The following is a 19812-nucleotide window of genomic DNA, read 5'->3' on the forward strand; positions in this document are numbered from 1 at the left end:
CAAATAATGCTGCAGTGAACTTGGGAGGGCGTATATCTTTTTGAGTTTTTTTTTTTTTCCTTTTGGTTTCTTGGATAAATACCCAGAAGCAGGATTGCTGGATCATATGGTAATTGTATTTTTTATTTTTTTAGGAACCTCCATACTGTTTTCCGCTTTCCATTCCCATCAACAGTGCACAATGGTTCCCGTTTCTCTACATCCTCACCAACACTTATTTCTTGTATTTTGGAAAATAGTCATTGAACAGGTGTGAGATGGTATTTCACTGTGGTTTTGCTTTGCAATTCCCCAATGTTGAAGTGCATTTTCATGTACCTGTTGGCCATCTGTGTCTTCTTGGGGAAAATGTCTATTCAGATCCTCCACCACTTTTATCAGAATCTTTTCTTTTTCTTTTTTTTTTTTGCTATTGAGTTGTAGGACTTTTCTAATATATTTTGGATGTTAAACTCTATCAGATGTGATTTGCAAATATTTTCTCCCATTCCGTAGATGGCCTTTTCATTGTTTTCCTTTGCTGTGCAGCTTTTTAGCTTGATGTAGTTCCACTTGTTTATGTTAGTGTTTGGTGTCATATCTAAAAAAAAATCATTGCCAAAAGATTAATGTCAAGGAGCTTACCACTTTTTTTTTCTTCTAGAAGCTTTATCGGGACTTACATTCAAGTCTTTAATCCACTTGAGTTAATTTTTGTGTATAGTGTAAACTAGTGGTTCAACTTCATTCTTTTGCATGTGGCTGTCCAGTTTTCCCAACACCATTTATTGAACAGACTGTCCTTGCCCTACTGTATATCCTTGGCGCCTTTTGTCATAAATTAATCGACCATATCAGGCATACCTCTGAGATATTGTGGGGTCTGTTCCAGACTACCACAATAAGGTGAGTCACATGAATTTTTTGATTTCCCAGTGCATTAAAAGTCATGTTCACAGGCGTACCTCACTTCATTGCACTTCACAGATGTGTTTTTTACAAATTGAAGGCTCGTGGCAACCCTGCATCAAGCAAGTCTATCAGCACCATTTTTCCAAATGCATTTGCTCACTTTGTGTCTGAGTTAACATTTTGGCAATTCTCACAGTATTTCAAACTTTACATTTGTTATACTGAGCAGTGACTATGAATCTTGGAAAGCTCAGATGATGGACAGCATTTTTTTAACAAGGAAGAATTTTTAAATTAAGGTATTACATTGTTTTTTTTTTTAGATATACCATTTAATAGACTACAGTATAGTGTATGTGGGTTTGGGTTTATTTCTGGGCTCTACTCTATTCCATTGATCTGTGTGGTTTTATGCCAGTATAATACTATTTTGGTTACTATGGCTTTGTAATATACTTTGAAATTGGGAGCATGCATTCGTCTTTGTTTTTCTTAAGACTGCTTAGTCTATTTGGTGTCTTTTGTAGTTCCATACAGATTTTAGGATTTTTTTTTTCTATTTCTGTGAGGAATACCATTGGAATTTTCAAGGGATTACATTGTATCTGTAGATTGTTTTGGGTAGTAGGGACATTTTAACAATATTCTTCCCATCCATAAGAGCATGGGCTATCTTTTCATTTGTTTCAATTTCGTATTTTATAGTTTTCAGTATACAGGTCTTTCACCTGTATACTGGTTAAATTGGTTAAATTTATTCCTAGGAATTTTCTTTTTGATGCAATTGTAAATGGGACTGTTTTCTTAATTTCTCTGATAGTTTTTTAGTACATAGAACAACATCACTTTTATATCCTGCCACTTTACTCAAATAGTTCGAACAGTTTTTTAGCGTCCTTCAGGGTTTTCTGTATACAATGTCATCTGCAAATAAATTCTACTTCTTGCTTTCTGGCCCGGTTGCCTTCTTCCTTTCCCGAACCTCATTGCCCTAGCCCAGGTCAATCACAAAACTAGTATGAAAGCTGAGATTGTCTACTTTAAAGCCCACTTTTTTTCCCCAGACCCTACTGCCCTTATGAAATGGAGACATTATGTCCAATTTGCTGTCTCTGGTACTGGCAGGGCTAAGACTAGACTCCTTCCCCTGCGCTGGCTGAAGGGTGGGGTCGACCCTGGGCTGCTTCACCCCTCCCCAGCAGGACCGTACCTGCTCACACCCACAGTCAGCATGTGCAGTATCTCACTTAACTTTCAACATTTGCTGGGGCTCATACTGGTCTGAGCACTGTGGGGGGTTGGGAGCCCATCCTTTGGGAGTCTGTGTACCCCCCAACACCCAGTCCCCTGTTCAGTCTGACAGCTCCAGTCTGTGAGCCTTACACCAAACTCAGGCCAGAGCTGCTGGAGGAGAGCAGACGTCTGGTAGGACTCCTGGGAAAGGCCAACCCTCCGACTAAAGTCAAAGCTGCACTGACTTCAGGCCTATACCAAGCCCTGCAATTCCTACAAATACTTTAAGAATTGCTTAGTTTGTGTCCAACTACCACTCTGAACTTGAAGCTGTTGAGGGGTAAAGGGTGTCTGCAAGGAACGTAGCCTGGTTGAAAGTCAGAAGCAGCATCTGGTAACTGACTCTAGCAATGAAAATATGCAAATCCTCTCTCACTACTTCTGATCACGGTGAGGACCCAGTGTCACTGTAATGTCAGTGTGTCTTAAACTTTCCCTGCAGTTGATTAATCGCTCTCTTGCACAAAGACATCAGAAGTTTTCATTGCATTTCTTTTTAATATTCATTTATTTCTGTATTCAAGTTTTATTTATGGCTAGTAAAAGCACTATTTAGTAATTTCTGGCAGGATGTTAAGATCTAAGATAGTAACGTGAGTTTATTGGGGTTGGGAGTTAACAGTTAGAATTATGGCTCTGCCACAGCTTTGGAAAAATACCTTTTTGTACCTCACCTTTTCCTTTGTAAAATGCAGAGGCTTCTTACATTCCCAGATAACCAAGAAGTAGCTAGATTTTCATGGCCTTCTCCTAGTGGCCCTTTTGTCTGTCCTGAACCCTGGTGCGAGTGAAATTGGAAATTTCCTAGCCTACTGGAAATCACTTCCAGACATAGCAACATTTGATTTCATAACTGCAGCAGAAGTAGTCAGTTCACCAAGTCAGCGCTGCATGTGTGTACTAAGAATAAAGTTATCTGAATCCAAGTTATATTGATTTTTAAATTGAGAGAAAACAAGAAATTGTCAAGTTATATAACTAACAACACTGCACTTTCTATATATGAAATCAATATTTAAATAACTTATTTTTCTCCATTGCTGTTCTTAAACATTGTGAGTAGCTGTAATATACCAATACCAATATGGTCTTGCAACTGCTTCAGCCCAAGAAAGCTGTGTATCATTTTAAAAATTGTAGAAATTATTGTGACGATTCATTTAGCAAAGAGAAAGGTGGACATTTAGCAAAGAGAAAGGGGAGGGTCTTCCTATGTATCAAAACTTGTCTATAATTAAGTCGTCTATGTACCTAGAAAAAATTAATTTCTTCGGTTGGAAAAAAAAAGGCTTTTAAAGCTGCTGCCCTGCCCCAAAAATAAGGATATAAAAGTTACCATGTATCCACATACCCATAGTATGAATGGAAGATGTAAGTACCAAACTTAATGGCAAAACACATGAACAGAAACATCGCAACAAAGATGGTTGTATCATCTCCTGGTTTTATTAACTAGCCACAGGCCACCTAGGTGACAAATAGTCTCATCCTCTAATTTTTGTTTTAAAAGTATGATTATCAGAACCTAGGTAACAGCTATGAACACTAACATATTCCTTTCCATCGAATTCTGTGTTCCCAGGGTTACTGAAGTATAACATAACCAGAATCTGTATTTCACAGAGAGGTCCTGGTCAGAAAATGTCTTATCCTTCCAACTCACTCTAACATCACTGCCAGTACTTACATGGTAAAAGCAAGTTGTTCTTGCAGAAAGTTTCTATGTAAAATGTGCCGTCACGCTAACGTTAATCTCCTGGTTTGGTACGGCTTATGCAAAGCATTACCACATGGGTAAAGCTGCGTGAAGGAGATGCAGGATGTCTCTGCTCTTATTTTTCCAGTTTCCAATGAGACTGTAATTATTTCAAAATAAAAAGGTAAAAATGAAAACAAATGTTCTCATGAAAATAAAGAGGATAAACACTGCAGCTCAAAATTTTAAATGTGAATCTGAATGGTCTTAGGAGAGCTTGGGAACCACCTGTTAAAAGGGGTACCTCAGAGTGACGGTGAGGCCAGTGACAAGTGCTTATTATGCCAGACTCCTTACGAACTCTGGCGGTGATAAACATTCCATGGTCTTGTTGCTTTGTTTTCCCCAACTCTCAGACCAAGAAGGCGCTGAACCAGGGGGACAAAGACACCCCCTCCCCGTCCAGTTTCATGGAAACTCGGGGAGAGAACACTTTGCACGTAATCTGCATCAATCACTCTGCATCGGAGGCTCACTCACACCCATTGCACAATCGCAGGCAGTCTGCCGGGGCTCTGAGGCCCTTCCAGACCCAGGCTTCGCTGGGTTTCATCTCAGGCCCTCCGACTCCACGAGCGAGGTGGCCTGGCTCAGGGCGAGCTTGTCCTTCTTCTCCTTCTGCGAGACCTGCTCCTCCCACAGCGCCTGGTCCACCTGATCGTCGGTGAGCACGACAGGCTTGTACTTCTCGGCGAAGAGTCCCTCGTTGGCCTCTGAGCGCAGCTGATGGGGCACGACCACGCGCAAATGTGCCGGGAGGTGGAGGAACTCGTCGTCGTTGATGTCGCAGTCGCGCATCCGGGCTCCCAGTACCCACCAGCGGGCCGCGAAGCCCACATCCAAAATCCGGTCTGGGAAGTCGGTCCAGCGGGGCTGCAAGTAACGGCAGCGGGCCTGGTAGAGACTGGCTTGGGCGTCGTAGGGAGCCTCGTACACGAGCGAGCAGAGGCCCAGGTTGACGTGGCGCAGGCGGCCGCAACCCCGCAGCCAGAGCAGCCGCTGCACGAACGCTTCGGAGTCGCGCTTGCGTGTGGCCGGCGCCAGCAGCAGCAGGGTCCCCGACGCGTCGAGCAGCGCCTCCTCGAAGGCCGCCTCGCTCGGCGCCAACGCACAGCAGGCCGCCGCACCACCCAGCAGCCCCACGTACACGGCCGCCCGCCCGGGCCGGGCTCTCGCCGCCGCTGCCGCGTCCACGCAGGCCTCGGCGTAGTCGCGGAGCAGCACGCGGGCCCAGGAGCCTGACGGGAAACGTGAGAGGTGCAGTGAGAACGGTCCAGCCGCAGCGGCCACCTACCCCGTCGCCGCCTCGCGCCGCTACTCACCCAACCGCGCCCACACGCCCGCCTTCGCGGGGGCTGCGTCACCCGCTCCTTCACGGTTTCGGAACCAAAATCTCTTCAGAGCGGAGGCCGCCATTGCCTTCCGGCTCGGCGTCCGTTCTTCGACAAGAAACGCTGGGTATGGGAAGTAAAAGGCCCGGAAGTCTCTCCTGCGCAAGTGCCAATATTGCCGGAAGTGGCTTCCCATCGGAAGAGGATAGAAGAAGGACCGGCGCCGGATGTTTCTGTCAGTTCCGTGGGGGCTTGACTGTGGAGGGTAGGCGGGCCGCGCAGGCGCAGAGGGCCCAGGCCGTGCGGACTGAGGAAGCCTCTGGTGAGGGGGGCGGGGCACACCTGCGCGGTTCGGGCGGTGAGTTCGCACGGGGCTAGGTGTCCGGGGCCGCCAGACCGGGCTCGGGAATCAGGAATAGATTCCGGGAGTGTCGCTGAGTGGGGTTGCGGGCGGGCCTGACCGGCCTCTGTCTTCAGCGCGGGATGCGGTGACAGCCCTGAGGGACCATGGCAGCGGCCGACGAACTGGCTTTCCACGGTGAGTGCGGCCGCGCCCTACCTCCTGCTTCCTCCGCTGCTCAGAACCTCCCACCCGGGGTCCAGTTCAGTCTATTTGGACTCTTAAGTAGCTGTGAACCCTGACCCAGACCCCTTTCCACCCCTGAACTCAGACCTCAAACAAAAGCCTCTACCCCAGACGTGATGCCACCCCAGAGTCAGCACTAAATTACGGCCCCCTGTTAGGAGCGAGGGTGCGCATCTTCCCGATCCCCAAAATTGCGGACGCTGCAACCTGTGCTGGGGAGAGCATGGAGGTGTCCACGCTTCGTCTTGGCTCCCAGATGAGCTGTGGGCCAAACCGAATTGTCTTGACCCCCCACCCAACCCCAGAACATGCCTGTGACCCATATACCTTCTCGTTAGAGTTTGAGGAAGCCACTAAGCTGCTGGTCGAGACCCCAGATGCGGCCACCACCAGCAGAAGTGATCAGCTGACCCCACTGGGGCACGTGGCTGTGGCCGTGGATTCAGGTGGAAGCTTTGGAGCTGAAGAAGAGGTTGAGGAGAGTGACAAGACCGCGGTGAGTCACATAAGTCCCTGTGCCCTGCCTCCGTCCAGCCCCTACTGACGTAGGCTGAAGGGCAGGCACTGAAAGCCCTCACTGTGTAGCTCCTACAGGAAGAGAAGCCGCAGCCTGGATTCTGGACCTTTGACTACTATCAGAGCTTCTTTGATGTGGACACCTCCCAGGTCAGGCCCAGGAAGTCGGTGGGATGGGACTCAGAGTCGTGCCTGGGGTTCAGCCACTGTTTACTGAGCAGTTCTGTGTACCAGGGCCCGGCAGGGTGCTGGCGACACCCACGTGGGTAAACAGACATTCCCACCCAGGCTGGCAGAAGTAACCTGTGTGCTGCAAGGAGTATGGTACAGCCAGGCTCTGGGGAACACAGGACACGTAATCTGGTGGGTTACAGAAAGGCCTCTTGGAGGAGGTGAGGATCTGAAGCCTGAAAGAGAAGGAAGCCTTAGTGGGGCAGAGTGAAGGGAAGCGGACGTTCCAGACAGAGGAAACAGCATATGCGGGGGTCCAGAGGTGAGAGGTGTGAGCTGCCGCAGAAGCCATCACTTAATCTGGTTGGAGTGTGAGGTGGAGGACAGGCAGGCAAAAGCCAGATCACAAAGGGCCTCATGAGCTATGTTAAGGAGTTTGGCTTTCACCCTAGGGTCCTGTGGAGTCACGGAAGGGTTTAGAGCAGGAGAAGAATAAATGGAATTAACAGATAGGCAGTGCAGAGCGTGAAAGGTGGATTGGAGGTCCCAGAACATGGTAGGAGATGATGATAAACCAGGGCTGCAGAGCAGTGGCCATAATGGACGGAAAAGTAGGCAGGAGAATGCCCAGGACTCAACTATCCTGGGACTCAACTGTCCAGGCAGCAGGAAGGACAGTCCAGGGTGGCCAAGCTGAGAGGAGGGGTCAGTAATGGGGAAGATGCAGACACAGAAGAGGCCTTCAGTGATGGGACACTGGGGGATTGGGTGGAGCTGGCCAGCAGAAGGGGCTCCAGGCCATGGGAACTGCCTGTCAAACATCCAGAGGGAAGAGCCGAGCCCTTTCAGGCAGAGGAGGTGGGAGGTCTGCAGGGAAGGAGCCTCGGAGGTCGGGGAGGAGCTTGGTGCCTTTCCTCGTGGTGGTGAGGGTCCCATGCAGGCTTCTAGTCCAGGCCTACCTTGCCCCCAAGGTCCTGGACCGGATCAAAGGCTCATTGCTGCCCAGGCCGGGCCACAACTTTGTGAGGCACCATCTGCGGAATCAGCCAGACCTGTATGGTGAGTAATGTGCGTTCAGCTCCTCCAGTTATTCATTCAGCAGTGTGATCTGAGTGCCAGTCCCTGGAGTACAGCTGAGAAGAAAGCAGTGGAACCCCCAGAGATCGTGAAACTTACAGCTGGTTCAGGAAGACAGAGACCTGTGAGGTTGTGGAGGGTGACAGGGCTTGGAAGAGGGCAAGTGCAGCCTCTTCAGGGAAGGCCCCTCTGAGAAGGGCGAGCCTTGTTGGCGTCTGGGACGGGGCGGGGAGACCCAGGGGTAGAGCACTTCAGAAGAGGCACAAGCCCAGTGGTGGGAACATGCCTGGACTGCAGGGCAGTACTGTCACCAGAGCAGAGGGAGCCGCAGGTCACAGAGGTGACAGGACAGATGGCACAGGCCTCCCATGCTGCGGTGGGAAGCACGTCAGCCTGTCCACCATTGGGGCAAAGGAGGATGCTGGGTCACCCAGGAAAGGGCACTGCCACAATTTGGGCGTGGGATGATGGGGACCAGCCCCAGGTGGAGGAAGGAGCAGCTAGATACTGGAGTGGGTCTTAAAGGTGGAGCTGATCGGATTTGCTGACACACTGGCCATGGAGAGGAGAGCTGAGGATGCTCCTGGGTATCTGCCTGGATTTCCATGTGATGGGAAGAGGAGGCAGGTCTGAGGGGAGGGGTGAGGCTGTGGGTGGAGCTGGAGAGGTGCACGTGGGCACATTCCAGGCTGAGGCCCGAACATGAGATGATGGGAGTTGTCAGTCTAGCGTGGCATGAAGCCCTTACACTGGACAGATGGAGTGAGGGGTGAACACAGAGGGGCAGGAGGCTGAGGACTAGGAGGCGGGGAGTCAGAGTGATGGAAGAACTGCTAGAAAGGGGACAAGCCAGGAGCACAGTCCTGGAGCCCACACGGTCTCCACGCTGGGGATCAGCTGCACACCCACGGCTGTTGAAAAGTCGAGAGGTTTGAGAGCCGGCACCAGATTCAGCCACCAGGCTGTTGCTGGGTGACCTGGGCAAGACAGGTCAGTGGAGTGGTGGGGGTGGAGGGGGCCCAGCATGGTGGAGATGGGATGTGTCACCTGTCCTGGGAGCCCTGGTCCCTGACCCTGCCTGACCCTGCCCTGCCTGCAGGCCCCTTCTGGATCTGTGCCACACTGGCCTTTATCTTGGCCATCACTGGCAACCTGACAGTGGTGCTGGCGCAGAGGAAGGACCCCTCCGTCCACTACAGTCCCCAGTTCCACAAGGGTAAGCAACAGGGACGGGGCCCATCCCTGGCATGCCGGGGCTGCCATGGGGCCCCCAGGGGTGACTGCCTGCCTTGCCCCCAGTGACTGTGGCTGGCATCACCATCTATTGCTATGCCTGGCTGGTGCCTCTGGCTCTATGGGGCTTCCTGAGATGGCGCAAGGGCACTCGAGAGCGCATGGGGCCTTACACCTTCCTGGAAACCGTGTGCGTCTACGGCTACTCCCTCTTTGTCTTCATCCCCACCATGGTGAGCCCAGGGATAGGTGGGTGCTGGGTGGGCACCGGGTGCCATGCAGATGACAGGTAGCCAGCTGCCCACGTCACCCACCCCCAGGTGCTGTGGCTCATCCCCATCCCGTGGCTGCAGTGGCTCTTCGGGGCCCTGGCCCTGGCCCTGTCAGCCGCTGGCCTGGTGTTGACCTTCTGGCCCGTCGTCCAGGAGGACGGCAGGCTGGGGGCCACGGTGCTGCTCTCCGCTGTGGTGCTGCTCCACGCCCTCCTTGCCATGGGCTGTAAGGTGCGGGTCTGGGTGGCCCTGGCGGGGCCTTGGTGAGGGGGGTGGCTTGTGGCCCCAACACTGACCCCAGCGGTCTTGGTTCAGTTTTACTTCTTCCAGCCACTGCCTCCAGAGCACGTGGCACCTCTGCTCCAGGCCACGTCTCTGCCCCCAAACACGCTTCTGCCGCCCAACCTGCTGCGGTCCAAGACAACCTAGGAAGGCCCGAGCCTGCAGGTAAGGAACTGCTTCGGGCTGTGGCTAACGGGGCTTCCCTACCCAGGGTGAGAGGCCACGGGCAGCTTAGGACTTTCTCTCTTTCAGGCCCAAAACGTGGGGACCTCTGCGTGTCCTGCCCCTAAGACGATGACTGAAGTCTCCCTTGACACCTCAAGATCACTCTGCTACTTCCCAGACTTTTCTTACAAAGCAAACACTTTTATTTCCTATGCAAAGGTGATTCAGAGAATGTACATAAAGGTGGGAGGGACAGCTGAGCAAGGAGCTTCCAGCACGGCTGCTGCCTGCAGGCCACCTGCCGGGCCTTCTGCCTCCCTGACAAGGGGGCCAGGGGCGCCTGGGAGCTGCCCCAGCCTCACTGTGCTGCCTTTGTGGGACACAAGTAGAAGAAAATCGCCTGTGCTGAACCATACATTTCCTTGTTTATTTTTTTTTTTTGAGTTATTTTTTTTTCAGATTTTTTTTTTTTGGAGGGAGAGGTCCCTGCAAGGCCCCTTCCCACCCTAGGGAGGGACCAAAATGCCGTCACGGCAGTAGGGACTGGAGCATCTACAGATACTGAGGGGGAAACACACAGGCCTGATGTTGGCTACAAAGAAAAAGGACGCCTTCCACGACAGGTCCTTGAGGTTTGCGTCCACCCCAAGCAGACAGGCCCCTTCCCTCTGGGGCCCCTGGGGCCGCCTATTCTAGCTCTTGGCAGGGGTCGGGGAGGGGGCCCTGCAGGGGCTCGGGCAGGACAGCAGCAAGAGGCAGGGGCCGAGGACGGAGGGCCTTCCCGACAGTGGGGTGGGTTGTACATTCAAGTGTGAGGTGAACCCTTTGGTGGGAGGGGCCGCCGGGCTCCAGAGGCCCGGCCCCACCTGTCCTGAGACTGGCAGGGCCACCCCTCGCCACTAACCTCTGAGTCGGGGAGAGGGGTTGCTGGCTCGGCCCGGCCGGCCTGGTTGCTCAGAAGGTCTGTGGATTGACACTGGTTCTTTTCGTAAAAAAATAAAATTAAAAAAAGCAGCATGTCACGCCCATTGTGACCAAGGCCTGGTCGTAGAAGGGGAGGCCCCGCCCAGCCAGGACTGCTGGCCCACTGGAGAGGGGCAGGGGGGCAGGCGCCAAGGGATGGGGCAGGGCAGCAGCCACTCCGCCACCCTCCCCGCCAGGCCTGCAGCTGTCAAGCCCAGACACACCTGTTACAGAAGATGTCAAACCCAGGTCAGGGTGGAGGGGACAGGAGGGGAAATGGCTCTCACAATATGATCTCATGTAAAATATGGCAGCGACACGCGCTCAGGGCCAAGAGGTGGGTGGGCAGTGGGGTGGGGGCAGCGGCGGCAACGTGGTGTAAAAAAGTGTCCAAGTTCCCATAGCAAAGAGGGCTGTGCCCAGGTGTCGGGGCTCCTCCAGTACAGGGTGAGAGCCACCCAGGCGGAGGGGTGGGGTGGGCAGGGTCTTCATTTGGTTTCCTGGTGCTGTCAGTCCGTTCCACGCCGGAGGGGCCTAGCTCCCGTAGTGCATGGTGTTGGTCGGGATGGACATGGGGGAGGCCATCGAGATGGCGGGGCCGCCCATGGTGAACTGGCTGTTGACCGCGTAGTGGGCACTGGAGCCGCCGCCACTGCTGCCCTGGGCGCCCGAGGAACCTGTGGGGCGGGGGGTAGGCACTGAGGGGCCAGCCCTGCCCCCTCGCCCGCCCAGACCCCAGCAGTCAGAGAGAGAGACAGCAGGCGAGAGGGCAGGCGGCGGCCGGAGGGCAGCACTCATGCCGCGGGGCCCCGCCGCCCACTGTTACCTTGTACAATCCCCGTGCTCATTATGGAGCCCATCCGGGAGTGGGTGTGATTGACAATCCCCGTGTTGGCTGCGCAGCAAGAGGGAGGAAGGAAGGAAGGGAGACGGCGTCACCGCCCCCGGCCTGCTGGGCCCACTTTCTCATCCCAGTGGTTTCAGGAAGCAGGCCCGGCGGCGGCAGAGCGAGGCAGAGAGGAACGGAACGGAGGGCCTCAGCCAGGAGCGCCCAGAAGAAGCAAAGGTGATGCCCGCAACCGGGCGCAGAAGGCCCAAGCCCCAGGGCTGGCCTGGGTGCTGCCCCCGCCGCTCCCAGACCCGGGACGCTCACCTAGCGGGATCAGGTTGTTGTGACCCACGCTGGAGCCGCCGGCAATAACACTGCTCAGGTCATAGGCCGTCGGCATCCCTGTGCCGAGAGGGGGAGTCAGGGCTGGGGGGCAGCATCCTGTGCAGGGCAGGAGGGGCCGCAGCCACCGGCTGTGCCAGGGGTGCTGGCAGGCGTGACCAGGAAGTGGCCCTGCCGCCCGCCCACCCTGGGGGCCTGCTCACCAGCCACGGCCATCCCACTGCTGAGGTTGTAGGTGCTGCCCGTGTTCCACATGTTTTCCGAGGGGGATGTGTAGTGGGAGCCCGGGGGTGGAGAGGGGGTCGTGCCCGTGTATCTGCAGCAGAGACGGACCCATTGGGCAGGGCTGTGGGCCAGGAGCTTCCCCTCCCGCCCCTGGGGCCAGGGCCCATCCTACCTGAAGAAGGGGTTTTTCAGGTCCAGGAGGTTACTGGATTTGGAGCCCGTCTGGTCGACCTGGGCCACAATACTGATGTCATAGCTCTGTCTGCAGAGTGGGCAGGGGAGGGTGGCCGTGAGCCGGCTGTGGACAGTCCCCTGCCTCCCCCAACCCTGGGCACGGCTCCCACCTTTTGTTGGCAATCAGCAGACATGTCCCTGAGAGCGTGTCCCCGGCCTTGGCAAACAGTGGTGACTGGAACAGGCACCGGACCTGGTACCAGTGGGTCAGGGGCTCCGTCGGGGCCGTGGAGAGCCATACAGTCATTCTGCCAAGCAGAGACAGGCATTCACTTGACTGGGCTGGAGCCAATGCCTTGTCCTCTGGAACTCTTCCCAGGCATGTGTCGCCCCCCAATGGATGCCCTGGAGCTGAGATGGTCTGAGGCGTGCATGCACTGCACACACACAGAATCCACAGCCATTGGGCACCCACACCCCGCCCCCCTCCCCCATCTGTGTTGAAGGTGAACTCTCACGGCCTTCTGGAAGGGACAGCCAAACCTGGAGGGGTCCTATCCTGCCCTCCCAGCCCCTAGCGTGCCATCTGAGCCAGGCCTGGGGACACAACTGCAGGGAAGTCCCTGGGGTGGGGACAGCATGCCATGCTGCACTCACATGGAGCCGATGAAAGCGACATCAAACCAGAAAGCCAGGCCGTGAACTAGCCCCGAATGCAGCATGTGGAATTTGAATGGGATTTCTATCCTGGAAAGCAAAGGGCAAGGATTGCTGAGGAAGTGGAATGGGGACTGCCAGGTGAGACAGGCCGCCAGGCGCAGAGCCCTGGGGCCCAATCTGGCCTGGGGCGGCAGAGTGCCTGACGGGGCCGGCAGCGGAGGGGCATGGGGGCCAGTACCTGTGCAAATCTCCTTCTTTGGCTTCTAAGAAGTTCACTGTGTACTTGACAGACTTGGCCATCAGGATCCGGATGTCAAATGTGTCCTGGAAGAGACCACAGACTTGACCTGGTTTGGGTACAGGGGCCAGCAAGGAAGGGGAGAGCCTTGCCCCTCTCCCCAGGCCCTGCCAAGGCCTCTAGGCCATTCGGCTGAAACCAGTTTGCCCTTCTCAGGCGCGCTGCGGGAGGACAAAGGGGTACAAGACCATGGAGGGCAGTTAGGTGACTGCTCTCATAATGAAAAACATTCATGCTGAGCACGTGGCAGTTTCAGCACCCTGGGAGTTGACTGTACAGATACGTGTGCACATGTACAAACTTCCACGCGTAACTACAGACTGGCTAGAGTGGCAACACGCTGGAAACCATCTCATTAAGCCCCTGATGGCCCATCCACAGAAGACTGCGTGTATGCGAGGAAGAATGAAGAGGTTCTTCATGGACAGATAAGGAAACATCTCTGAGATCAACTGTTAAGCAAGTTCACAAAAAAAGCAACTTGGAGAACTGTGCTGATGTCCACTCCCGGCTATGATGGAGATTTTACATCAGACTAACACTCCTGCAGTAAACTACACAAGTGGAATAAAATACAAAGGGGAAAAAATAGCCCCGTTGCTCGAAAGCACTGGGGAGTAACCATGGTAGCCACTACTTTGGGGCCAAGATCCTATACAGAATGGAGATGCCTTCAGCCTGCACCTTCCCCTCAGGGTGGGACCTCTCAGCAGCCTCCCGGGGTGGGGAAAGCAAAGCGGAGGCTCAGGGTTACCAAGGCAGCTAGAACTCCAGAGGCCAACACACTTAAGGAAAGGGGAGTGGTGGAAACATGAGGTGGACTTCACTTGGAGGCATTTGCCAATTCCTGCACTCAGGGTGTGGCTTAGAGGCAAAGAAAGCAAGCAGAAGGCTGCCTCTAAGACACTGAGAAGCTAAGGAATGATCAGCAGCATGTGGGTGCTGCATGGCTAGAAGAGGGGCCCTGTGAACCCCCTGGCCTGGCCTGAGCCCCCCAAGGCCACGCCCTAATGCAGCAGTTCTTCAAAGTGTGGCCCCTCCCGGAGCACCCTCAAGGTCAAAACTTCCTGATACTAAGATGTTGTCTGCCCTTCTCATTCACTCACCTGTGATGCCACAACAAATTGTGCGCAAAAGCAGAATCCAACTGTCTTCTATTAAGCCAGACATTAAAGAAATTTGAAAGTTTAAAATGCCACTATTCTCACTGAAAAGTTTTAGAAATAGTTTTTTCCTTAAAAACACTGTTTATGTTAACATGTAATGGTTTACTGTTGTTTTTAAATTAATTTGATGTTTTTAAATTTCTTGGGCTTAGTTTTTAATACCATGAGATAGGGTACATCAATAGATAACACACATTAACAAAACCTCTTTGGGATCCTCCACTTTTAAGAATGAAGAGGGGACCTGAGACCCAAATGTTAGAAAACCACTGTTCTACAGGGAAGCTAGGAAGTAGACCAGTGAGAAAAGTCTGAAAAGCACCCTCCAAATATCAAATGTCTAAGAGGACCAAGGTGATCTATCCACATGGCTAACTGCCTGAAGAAAACAAGTCCTTCAGAAGAAAAACAGCATTCAGAGCCTCTTAATGATCTTTCATTCTGGTATTCAGCGACCAGGTGTACCAAGAGACAGGCCCAAAAAATGAGAATGAAAAAGCAAGAGAATAAACAGCAGAAATACACTTACCACTTAACCTGATACTAAAAGTGATCAAAGAGTTGTATGTTCAAGACAAAAGGTGAAAAAATGGAGAAATTCACAGAGAACTGAAGAAGCAGCAAAATGAAGTTCTAGAACTGAAATTAAGAATTAGAAAATCAGATCAGACATAGCAAAAAGAATTGGAACTGGAAGATCGATCAGTAGAAAATATGAAGATGAAGCAAGAAAAAAGGATGGAAAATACAGAGAAGAATATAAGGATCATCTGGGACGTAGGGCAAAGGTCTGTTACACATGTACTCAGCCCCAGAAGGAGAGAGAGAAGTCCCAGATGGCACAGTAATAGTGTTTAAGGAGATGCTGCCCATGTCTGAAAACTAGTGAAAGACATCAGAAGGTAAATTAAAAGAAAATAGTTCAAAAGAAACAACAATCAGGATAAATAAAAAATAGTGAGATGATAGACTTATACCTGTAAAGACCAGTAATTACATCAATGGCCTAAATAATTAAAAGAAAAAAATGTCAACCTGGTTAAAAATCAAAACCCCAAAATATGCTGTGTACGTTAGACAAACCTTAAGTAATAAGGAAACAAGAAGGTCACAATAACAAGGATGGACAAACACACTGTACGAAGACGAACCAAAAGAAGCCAGAGTACAGGAAAAAAAATAGATTGTAAGGCAAGAAGTACGACTGGAGAAAAAGAGACACTTTTTGTAACAAAAGGATCCAACAGAATAACATAACCCCAAGTCCGGTGCGACTAGTGACACAGTGTCAAAAACAAGACAAAAATGACCAGAACTAAATGTTTCAAAATAAATCTGTCATCAGTAACATATATAGGAAAAGCAGATAAAAAAATCAGTAAAGCTAGAGAAGATCTGACCAACATGATAAACGAATGTAGTCTGATTGAAGAAACAACACTATACTCAACAAGTGATTACTATAGACAAGAAATACTGTTTGCCTACAGGAAGAACTGGGGTCAAAAGTCGGGAGGCTTTTCAGTTTTAGACTTTTTTATTTTTGAACTTTGGGTATATCTATCAGTTCAAAAATCTCAAGAATTAAAATCAGTCAACATCAGTTGACCAAGGATCAAATCACTTGCTAAGTCTGCATGTGTCCCACCTTTACTACGTGCTAAAAGCACTCTCCCTGTAATGCCACTTTATTTCCAAAATTCCTGCATGAAAGCTCTGTGCAGGGGAAGAAGAAAGATCAGAGAGGGCTCATGGCTTCCTTAGGGCTGTACCGCTTGCAAAGTCCAGGGCCCCCTCCCAGTCCCCCAGAGGAGGGCTGTGCCCAGTGCTAACCACGTAATACCCTGGTGGCCCCACTCACCACCACAGGCTGCCGGAAATACTCATCCACTGCAGCGCCTCGGAGGGCCGACAGGTCCACTCCGTGGAAGGATGGCTGGTACCTGCAGAAAGCCCCCACCCCGCACAGCACGGTCACCAGTAGCCGAGGCAGGTGGGGCAGCCTGCCTTCTCTCCCAGCTGGCCCCCATCTGGCCGGTCTTTCAGGTCCTACTGAGGATGAGGGCAAAGAGCAGCAGGGCCAGCCCTGAGACGGCAGGGTACCCGGAGCACTCACCAGAAGTTGGCCTTGGTGAACTGCTCCATGTAGAGCTGTTCATCCGTGAAGGGCGCGAGGTGGACGTCACCAATGGTGGGGAACATGTTTCCTGGGAGTGGGGGGCAGGGAGGGGTGCTGGCATCAGGGTGGGGCTTCCCACAGGGCCTGGCAGAGCCTCCAAAGGGCCCCAGGACCCTAAACCCTGGGCCTTCCTGGCCTTTCCTTCACTCATTCGTGGGTCTGTGGGACCCTGAGGTGCTCAGCGCCTTCTCTGCCAGTGGCCAGGAAAGCACTGGACGTGCACCATCTCACTAAACCTGGACAGCCAGCCATGTCCTTAGGTCCCATTAGTAGGGCTGGGAGCAGGAAGGCACCTGCCAGAATCTTGGGGTAAGCGAACAGTGCCCGGGGACCCTGCTCCGAGAGCCAGGTGGTGCCTCTCAGGTGCTGCTGTCCATGGACGAACGTGCAGCCAGGAAAGCAAAGCAAAGTGCTCCAGACAGACTGAGGGAGCCCCGGCTATGCCGTCAGGGCCTTGGCTGAGGCCCACAGGGACTGCCCAGGCTCTGGCCAGCAGGGTAGGCAGCTTGGCTGCCCTGCTATGGCGTACGGCCTGAAATGGGAAGGGGGCCAGGTCCTCCATCTGTGTGACTCATGAGCCAGTGCTCGGGAGCCCCACCTACCTCGGGTAGTCGGGGCCCCTGTCACCTGGCCTCCAGATGTGGGCCTTCCTCCCTCCTCTGCGAGAGAAGGGGGCCCTAAGGCACTAGCAGGCATCTGCCTTCTCTCCCAGCCTTCTGGAAGGCTCCGCTGCAGCCACTGGGGCGGGAGCAGGGAGATGCTGGCCTCTGCCTTAGAGTCCCTGGAGCATCATGGGTAAGTTCCCCTGCCCCAAAGGCGTGTAAAGTGTGCGGCTGGGGAGACGGTTCCCTGTAATCCCCCTGAAGAGCCTCCTGAGGTGGAAAGAAGCCATCCACACAGGCCGGGGCAGGAGACCGCCCACCAGAGCCTGACTCCCGTCTGTCCCGCGTTCTCTAAGAGAAGCCCGCCTGCTGGGGCCGCCACCGCCAGTGGGCTGAGCCCACTTCAGGCAGGAATGGGAGGACAGCGGGTCAAGGACAAGCCCCACACTCACACCCAGGAGGCAGGACATGGCTATGGGGAGTGGGAGTGGGGCCGAGGCAGGTCCCTGCAGCCCAGACCCAGGAAGGCCACGGGCCTGAAGTGGGTGCTCCCCCAGACAAGCCCATCCCTGCCCCCCACAGGGCCCGCCAGTCTGCTGGCCCCCCGGCTCTGTTCCATGGCTGTGACCCTGGCCAGGGTCCTCCTGAACCAAACGCACAACCCCTTGCTGTACAGAAGCAGACAGACACCTCCCCAGAACTGAGCAGAGAGACGGAGGCTGCGGATGTTCAGGGGCCATTCTCAGATCCCAGGGACATGGACAGGCAGATGTGCACAGCTCCCCAGTGACCCGAGAGCACGGACAGGAGGCCCGAGGTGGGCATGCCAGGCAGCTGCCCCCGACACACAGGAACGCCCACCCGCGCTCTCATGGAGCGCACCCTCCGCTCCCTGGCATGGAGGAGCATGGGGGTGCGGCAGGTCGAGGCAAGGTCGACCATGGCAGCGGTGACGGCAGGTCTGTCCTGGGGAAGGCGCCACACCTGTGCCTACCATGACCCCCTGCCCTGCCAAACGTGGTCCCTGCCTCTAGGGCAGCAGGTGGCAGAGGCGGTCCAGAGGCTCCCCGGGGGTGGGGGGAGCTGGGCAGGTGGAGGTCTAGTCTCTCTGGGGACCCGGGGCTCCCAAAGCCACAGCCGGTGGGGCGGGCAACTCACCGCCAGGCCGCAGGTACTTCTTGGCGTGGAGGTAGCTCTCTAGCATGCGCTCGTTGAACAGCATGTAGCCCATGGGCTCGGAGATGATGATGTCCACCTGCTCAGGGAGCGAGACCTCCTCCACCTTCCCAGGGATGACCACGATGCGCTCGGTGAGGTTGTTGCTCTTCACCAACACCTGCAGGCAGGCCGCAGGAGTCACAGGGTCCTGCGTCCCCCGCCCCGGGGCCTGACGGACCACCCCTCCTGTGGAGGGCCAAGCTCCCTGCCTCCTGTCAGCTTCCCCTCCGCCCTCCCTGGGGGCCCTCCCTGCTGCAGCTCCCAGGTCGCCGGCATCACCTCCACCCCGCAGGGACAACTGCGAGGGGAGCAGACCCGGACAAGCAGCCACTGTGCTGAACTGAGACACATGCTCCAACCCTGCCACTCCAGCACCAGGAACACATCCTGTGGCTGCCACCGCACACCAGAGAAAACAGCAGACTGAGAAGCTGCCTGAAAGGTGCCAACAACCCAACTGCACCTGAACAAATAGTGGGGAGGCTCCACAGCCACTCGTTAGAGGTGAGACAGCTCTTTATGGGATGACAGTCCCAGACGTGCCATGAAGGGAGCAGAGCGTCAACAGCAGTGCGCTCTGCCGTGGTGTGAGACCGTGTGGTGGATGGAGTGCCAGTGGGTATGGAGCCGCAGGGTGGGGGGGGGGGTGTGCGAGCGTGTGTGTGTGTCTATGTGTGTGTCTCCTGGGAGGGGAAGGGCAGCATTGCGCTATTTACCCCTTGTAGCTTTTGGGTTTGAACCTTGTGAATGAAGTTTCAGTGTAAAAGAAGGAAAAAGTTAGATAACAGCATCAATGAAAGAGAATCCTGCTGTTAGCCACACCACACGATGGGGAGTGGGGCTTGGAGAGGCACTGCCTGTCCAGGGCTGAGATCCCGCCCTGACCTGTGTGACTGCACAGTCTGCCCCCTGCACCCAGTGGGCGACTGCCAGTCATGCCCGGGACACCACCTCAGGCCCAATGCGTCTCTCCATCCCTCAACCCCTGGGTTCTGGGGACAAGAGACCAAAATGGAGAAACACCTGGGCTCCCCTGGATCCGAGGGCCAGGCCTCCTGGGGGCCCAGGGTGGGGTGGCTTCCCCAGGCTGGCACAGGTGCAGAGCTGAAGGACAGGGCGAGGACAGCTGGGATCCCAGCGGGCCGCTCACCTCGGCGTGCTGGGCCATGGTGCTGGCCTCCACTGCATAGATCTTCCTTGCTCCAGCTTGGGCGGCGAAAAACGACAGGATCCCAGAGCCACAGCCGACGTCAAGAACGATCTGGAGGAAGAGGGAGCCCGGAGAACAAGGCACTGGTGTGGTGACTGCGAACACACCAGAGTGTGCTGAGCGCCCTGCAGCGGCCTCCCCTCGACACGGGCCTGCGGCCCTCACAGCTGGTTTCTGAGAGCTGCCTGGGGAGCCCCGGGTGGGACTGGAGGCACCATGAGGGGATTTCTGTAGGTAGGACGCTAGGACCATTGCACGCTCTTCAGCCAGATTCAAGAAGGCAGGGCTTGGGCTGTGAATGGTCTACACGGCATGGTGCACACCAGGCTAGCACAGTGTGCCTGCAGCTCCTTCGGGAGTGACACCTCTGAGC

General features: G+C 54.2%; 3 protein-coding genes and 1 long non-coding RNA gene across 10 annotated transcripts in view; 2 read left to right on the forward strand and 2 right to left on the reverse strand.

Moving 5' to 3' along the window:
* Window positions 1-3610: 3610 nt before the first annotated feature.
* TIMM29 (translocase of inner mitochondrial membrane 29) lies at window positions 3611-5569 on the reverse strand. Its single transcript, XM_036879349.2, has 2 exons — window positions 5263-5569; window positions 3611-5178 (listed from the first exon to the last, which is right to left on the reverse strand). Exons 1-2 carry the CDS (start codon window positions 5465-5467, stop codon window positions 4490-4492), a joined length of 894 nt encoding a protein of 297 aa, XP_036735244.2. The 5' UTR covers window positions 5468-5569; the 3' UTR covers window positions 3611-4489.
* Window positions 5515-10590, forward strand: YIPF2 (Yip1 domain family member 2). Of its 4 annotated transcripts, none has more exons than XM_036879346.2 (10): window positions 5515-5629; window positions 5749-5809; window positions 6196-6353; window positions 6443-6523; window positions 7516-7603; window positions 8721-8837; window positions 8921-9087; window positions 9175-9357; window positions 9442-9573; window positions 9661-10590. In XM_036879346.2, exons 2-9 carry the CDS (start codon window positions 5779-5781, stop codon window positions 9553-9555), a joined length of 939 nt encoding a protein of 312 aa, XP_036735241.2. In that variant the 5' UTR covers window positions 5515-5629; window positions 5749-5778; the 3' UTR covers window positions 9556-9573; window positions 9661-10590. The 4 variants fall into 4 exon arrangements, with proteins under 4 accessions (XP_036735241.2, XP_036735242.2, XP_036735240.2 ...); XM_036879347.2 differs by having other exon boundaries at window positions 5575-5593; XM_036879345.2 differs by having other exon boundaries at window positions 5601-5809; window positions 9644-10590.
* Window positions 9754-19812, reverse strand: part of CARM1 (coactivator associated arginine methyltransferase 1) — a 35929-nt gene continuing 25870 nt past the window's right edge. For 2 of the 3 annotated variants that reach the window (XM_036879343.2, XM_057489915.1), the window contains exons 5-16: window positions 19380-19490; window positions 18170-18347; window positions 16347-16437; window positions 16092-16173; window positions 13005-13090; window positions 12764-12853; window positions 12277-12414; window positions 12105-12194; window positions 11911-12023; window positions 11690-11767; window positions 11363-11431; window positions 9754-11213 (exon numbers count right to left, since the gene is read on the reverse strand). In XM_036879343.2, the coding sequence (XP_036735238.1) occupies window positions 11071-11213; window positions 11363-11431; window positions 11690-11767; window positions 11911-12023; window positions 12105-12194; window positions 12277-12414; window positions 12764-12853; window positions 13005-13090; window positions 16092-16173; window positions 16347-16437; window positions 18170-18347; window positions 19380-19490 (1269 nt within the window). In that variant the 3' untranslated portion in view covers window positions 9754-11070. The remainder of the gene's footprint in view (window positions 11214-11362; window positions 11432-11689; window positions 11768-11910; window positions 12024-12104; window positions 12195-12276; window positions 12415-12763; window positions 12854-13004; window positions 13091-16091; window positions 16174-16346; window positions 16438-18169; window positions 18348-19379; window positions 19491-19812) is intronic. The other variant, XM_036879344.2, reaches the window with a different exon arrangement.
* LOC130680026 (uncharacterized) lies at window positions 11438-19717 on the forward strand. 2 transcript variants are annotated; one of them, XR_008993031.1, is made up of 4 exons: window positions 11438-11602; window positions 17122-17204; window positions 18488-18733; window positions 19436-19717. It is a non-coding gene; the product is annotated as an uncharacterized LOC130680026 (long non-coding RNA). The 2 variants fall into 2 exon arrangements; XR_008993030.1 differs by lacking the exon at window positions 11438-11602 and having other exon boundaries at window positions 16904-17204.

This window comes from Manis pentadactyla, chromosome 12, assembly GCF_030020395.1.
Source record: "Manis pentadactyla isolate mManPen7 chromosome 12, mManPen7.hap1, whole genome shotgun sequence".
NCBI classification, from domain to species: domain Eukaryota; kingdom Metazoa; phylum Chordata; class Mammalia; order Pholidota; family Manidae; genus Manis; species Manis pentadactyla.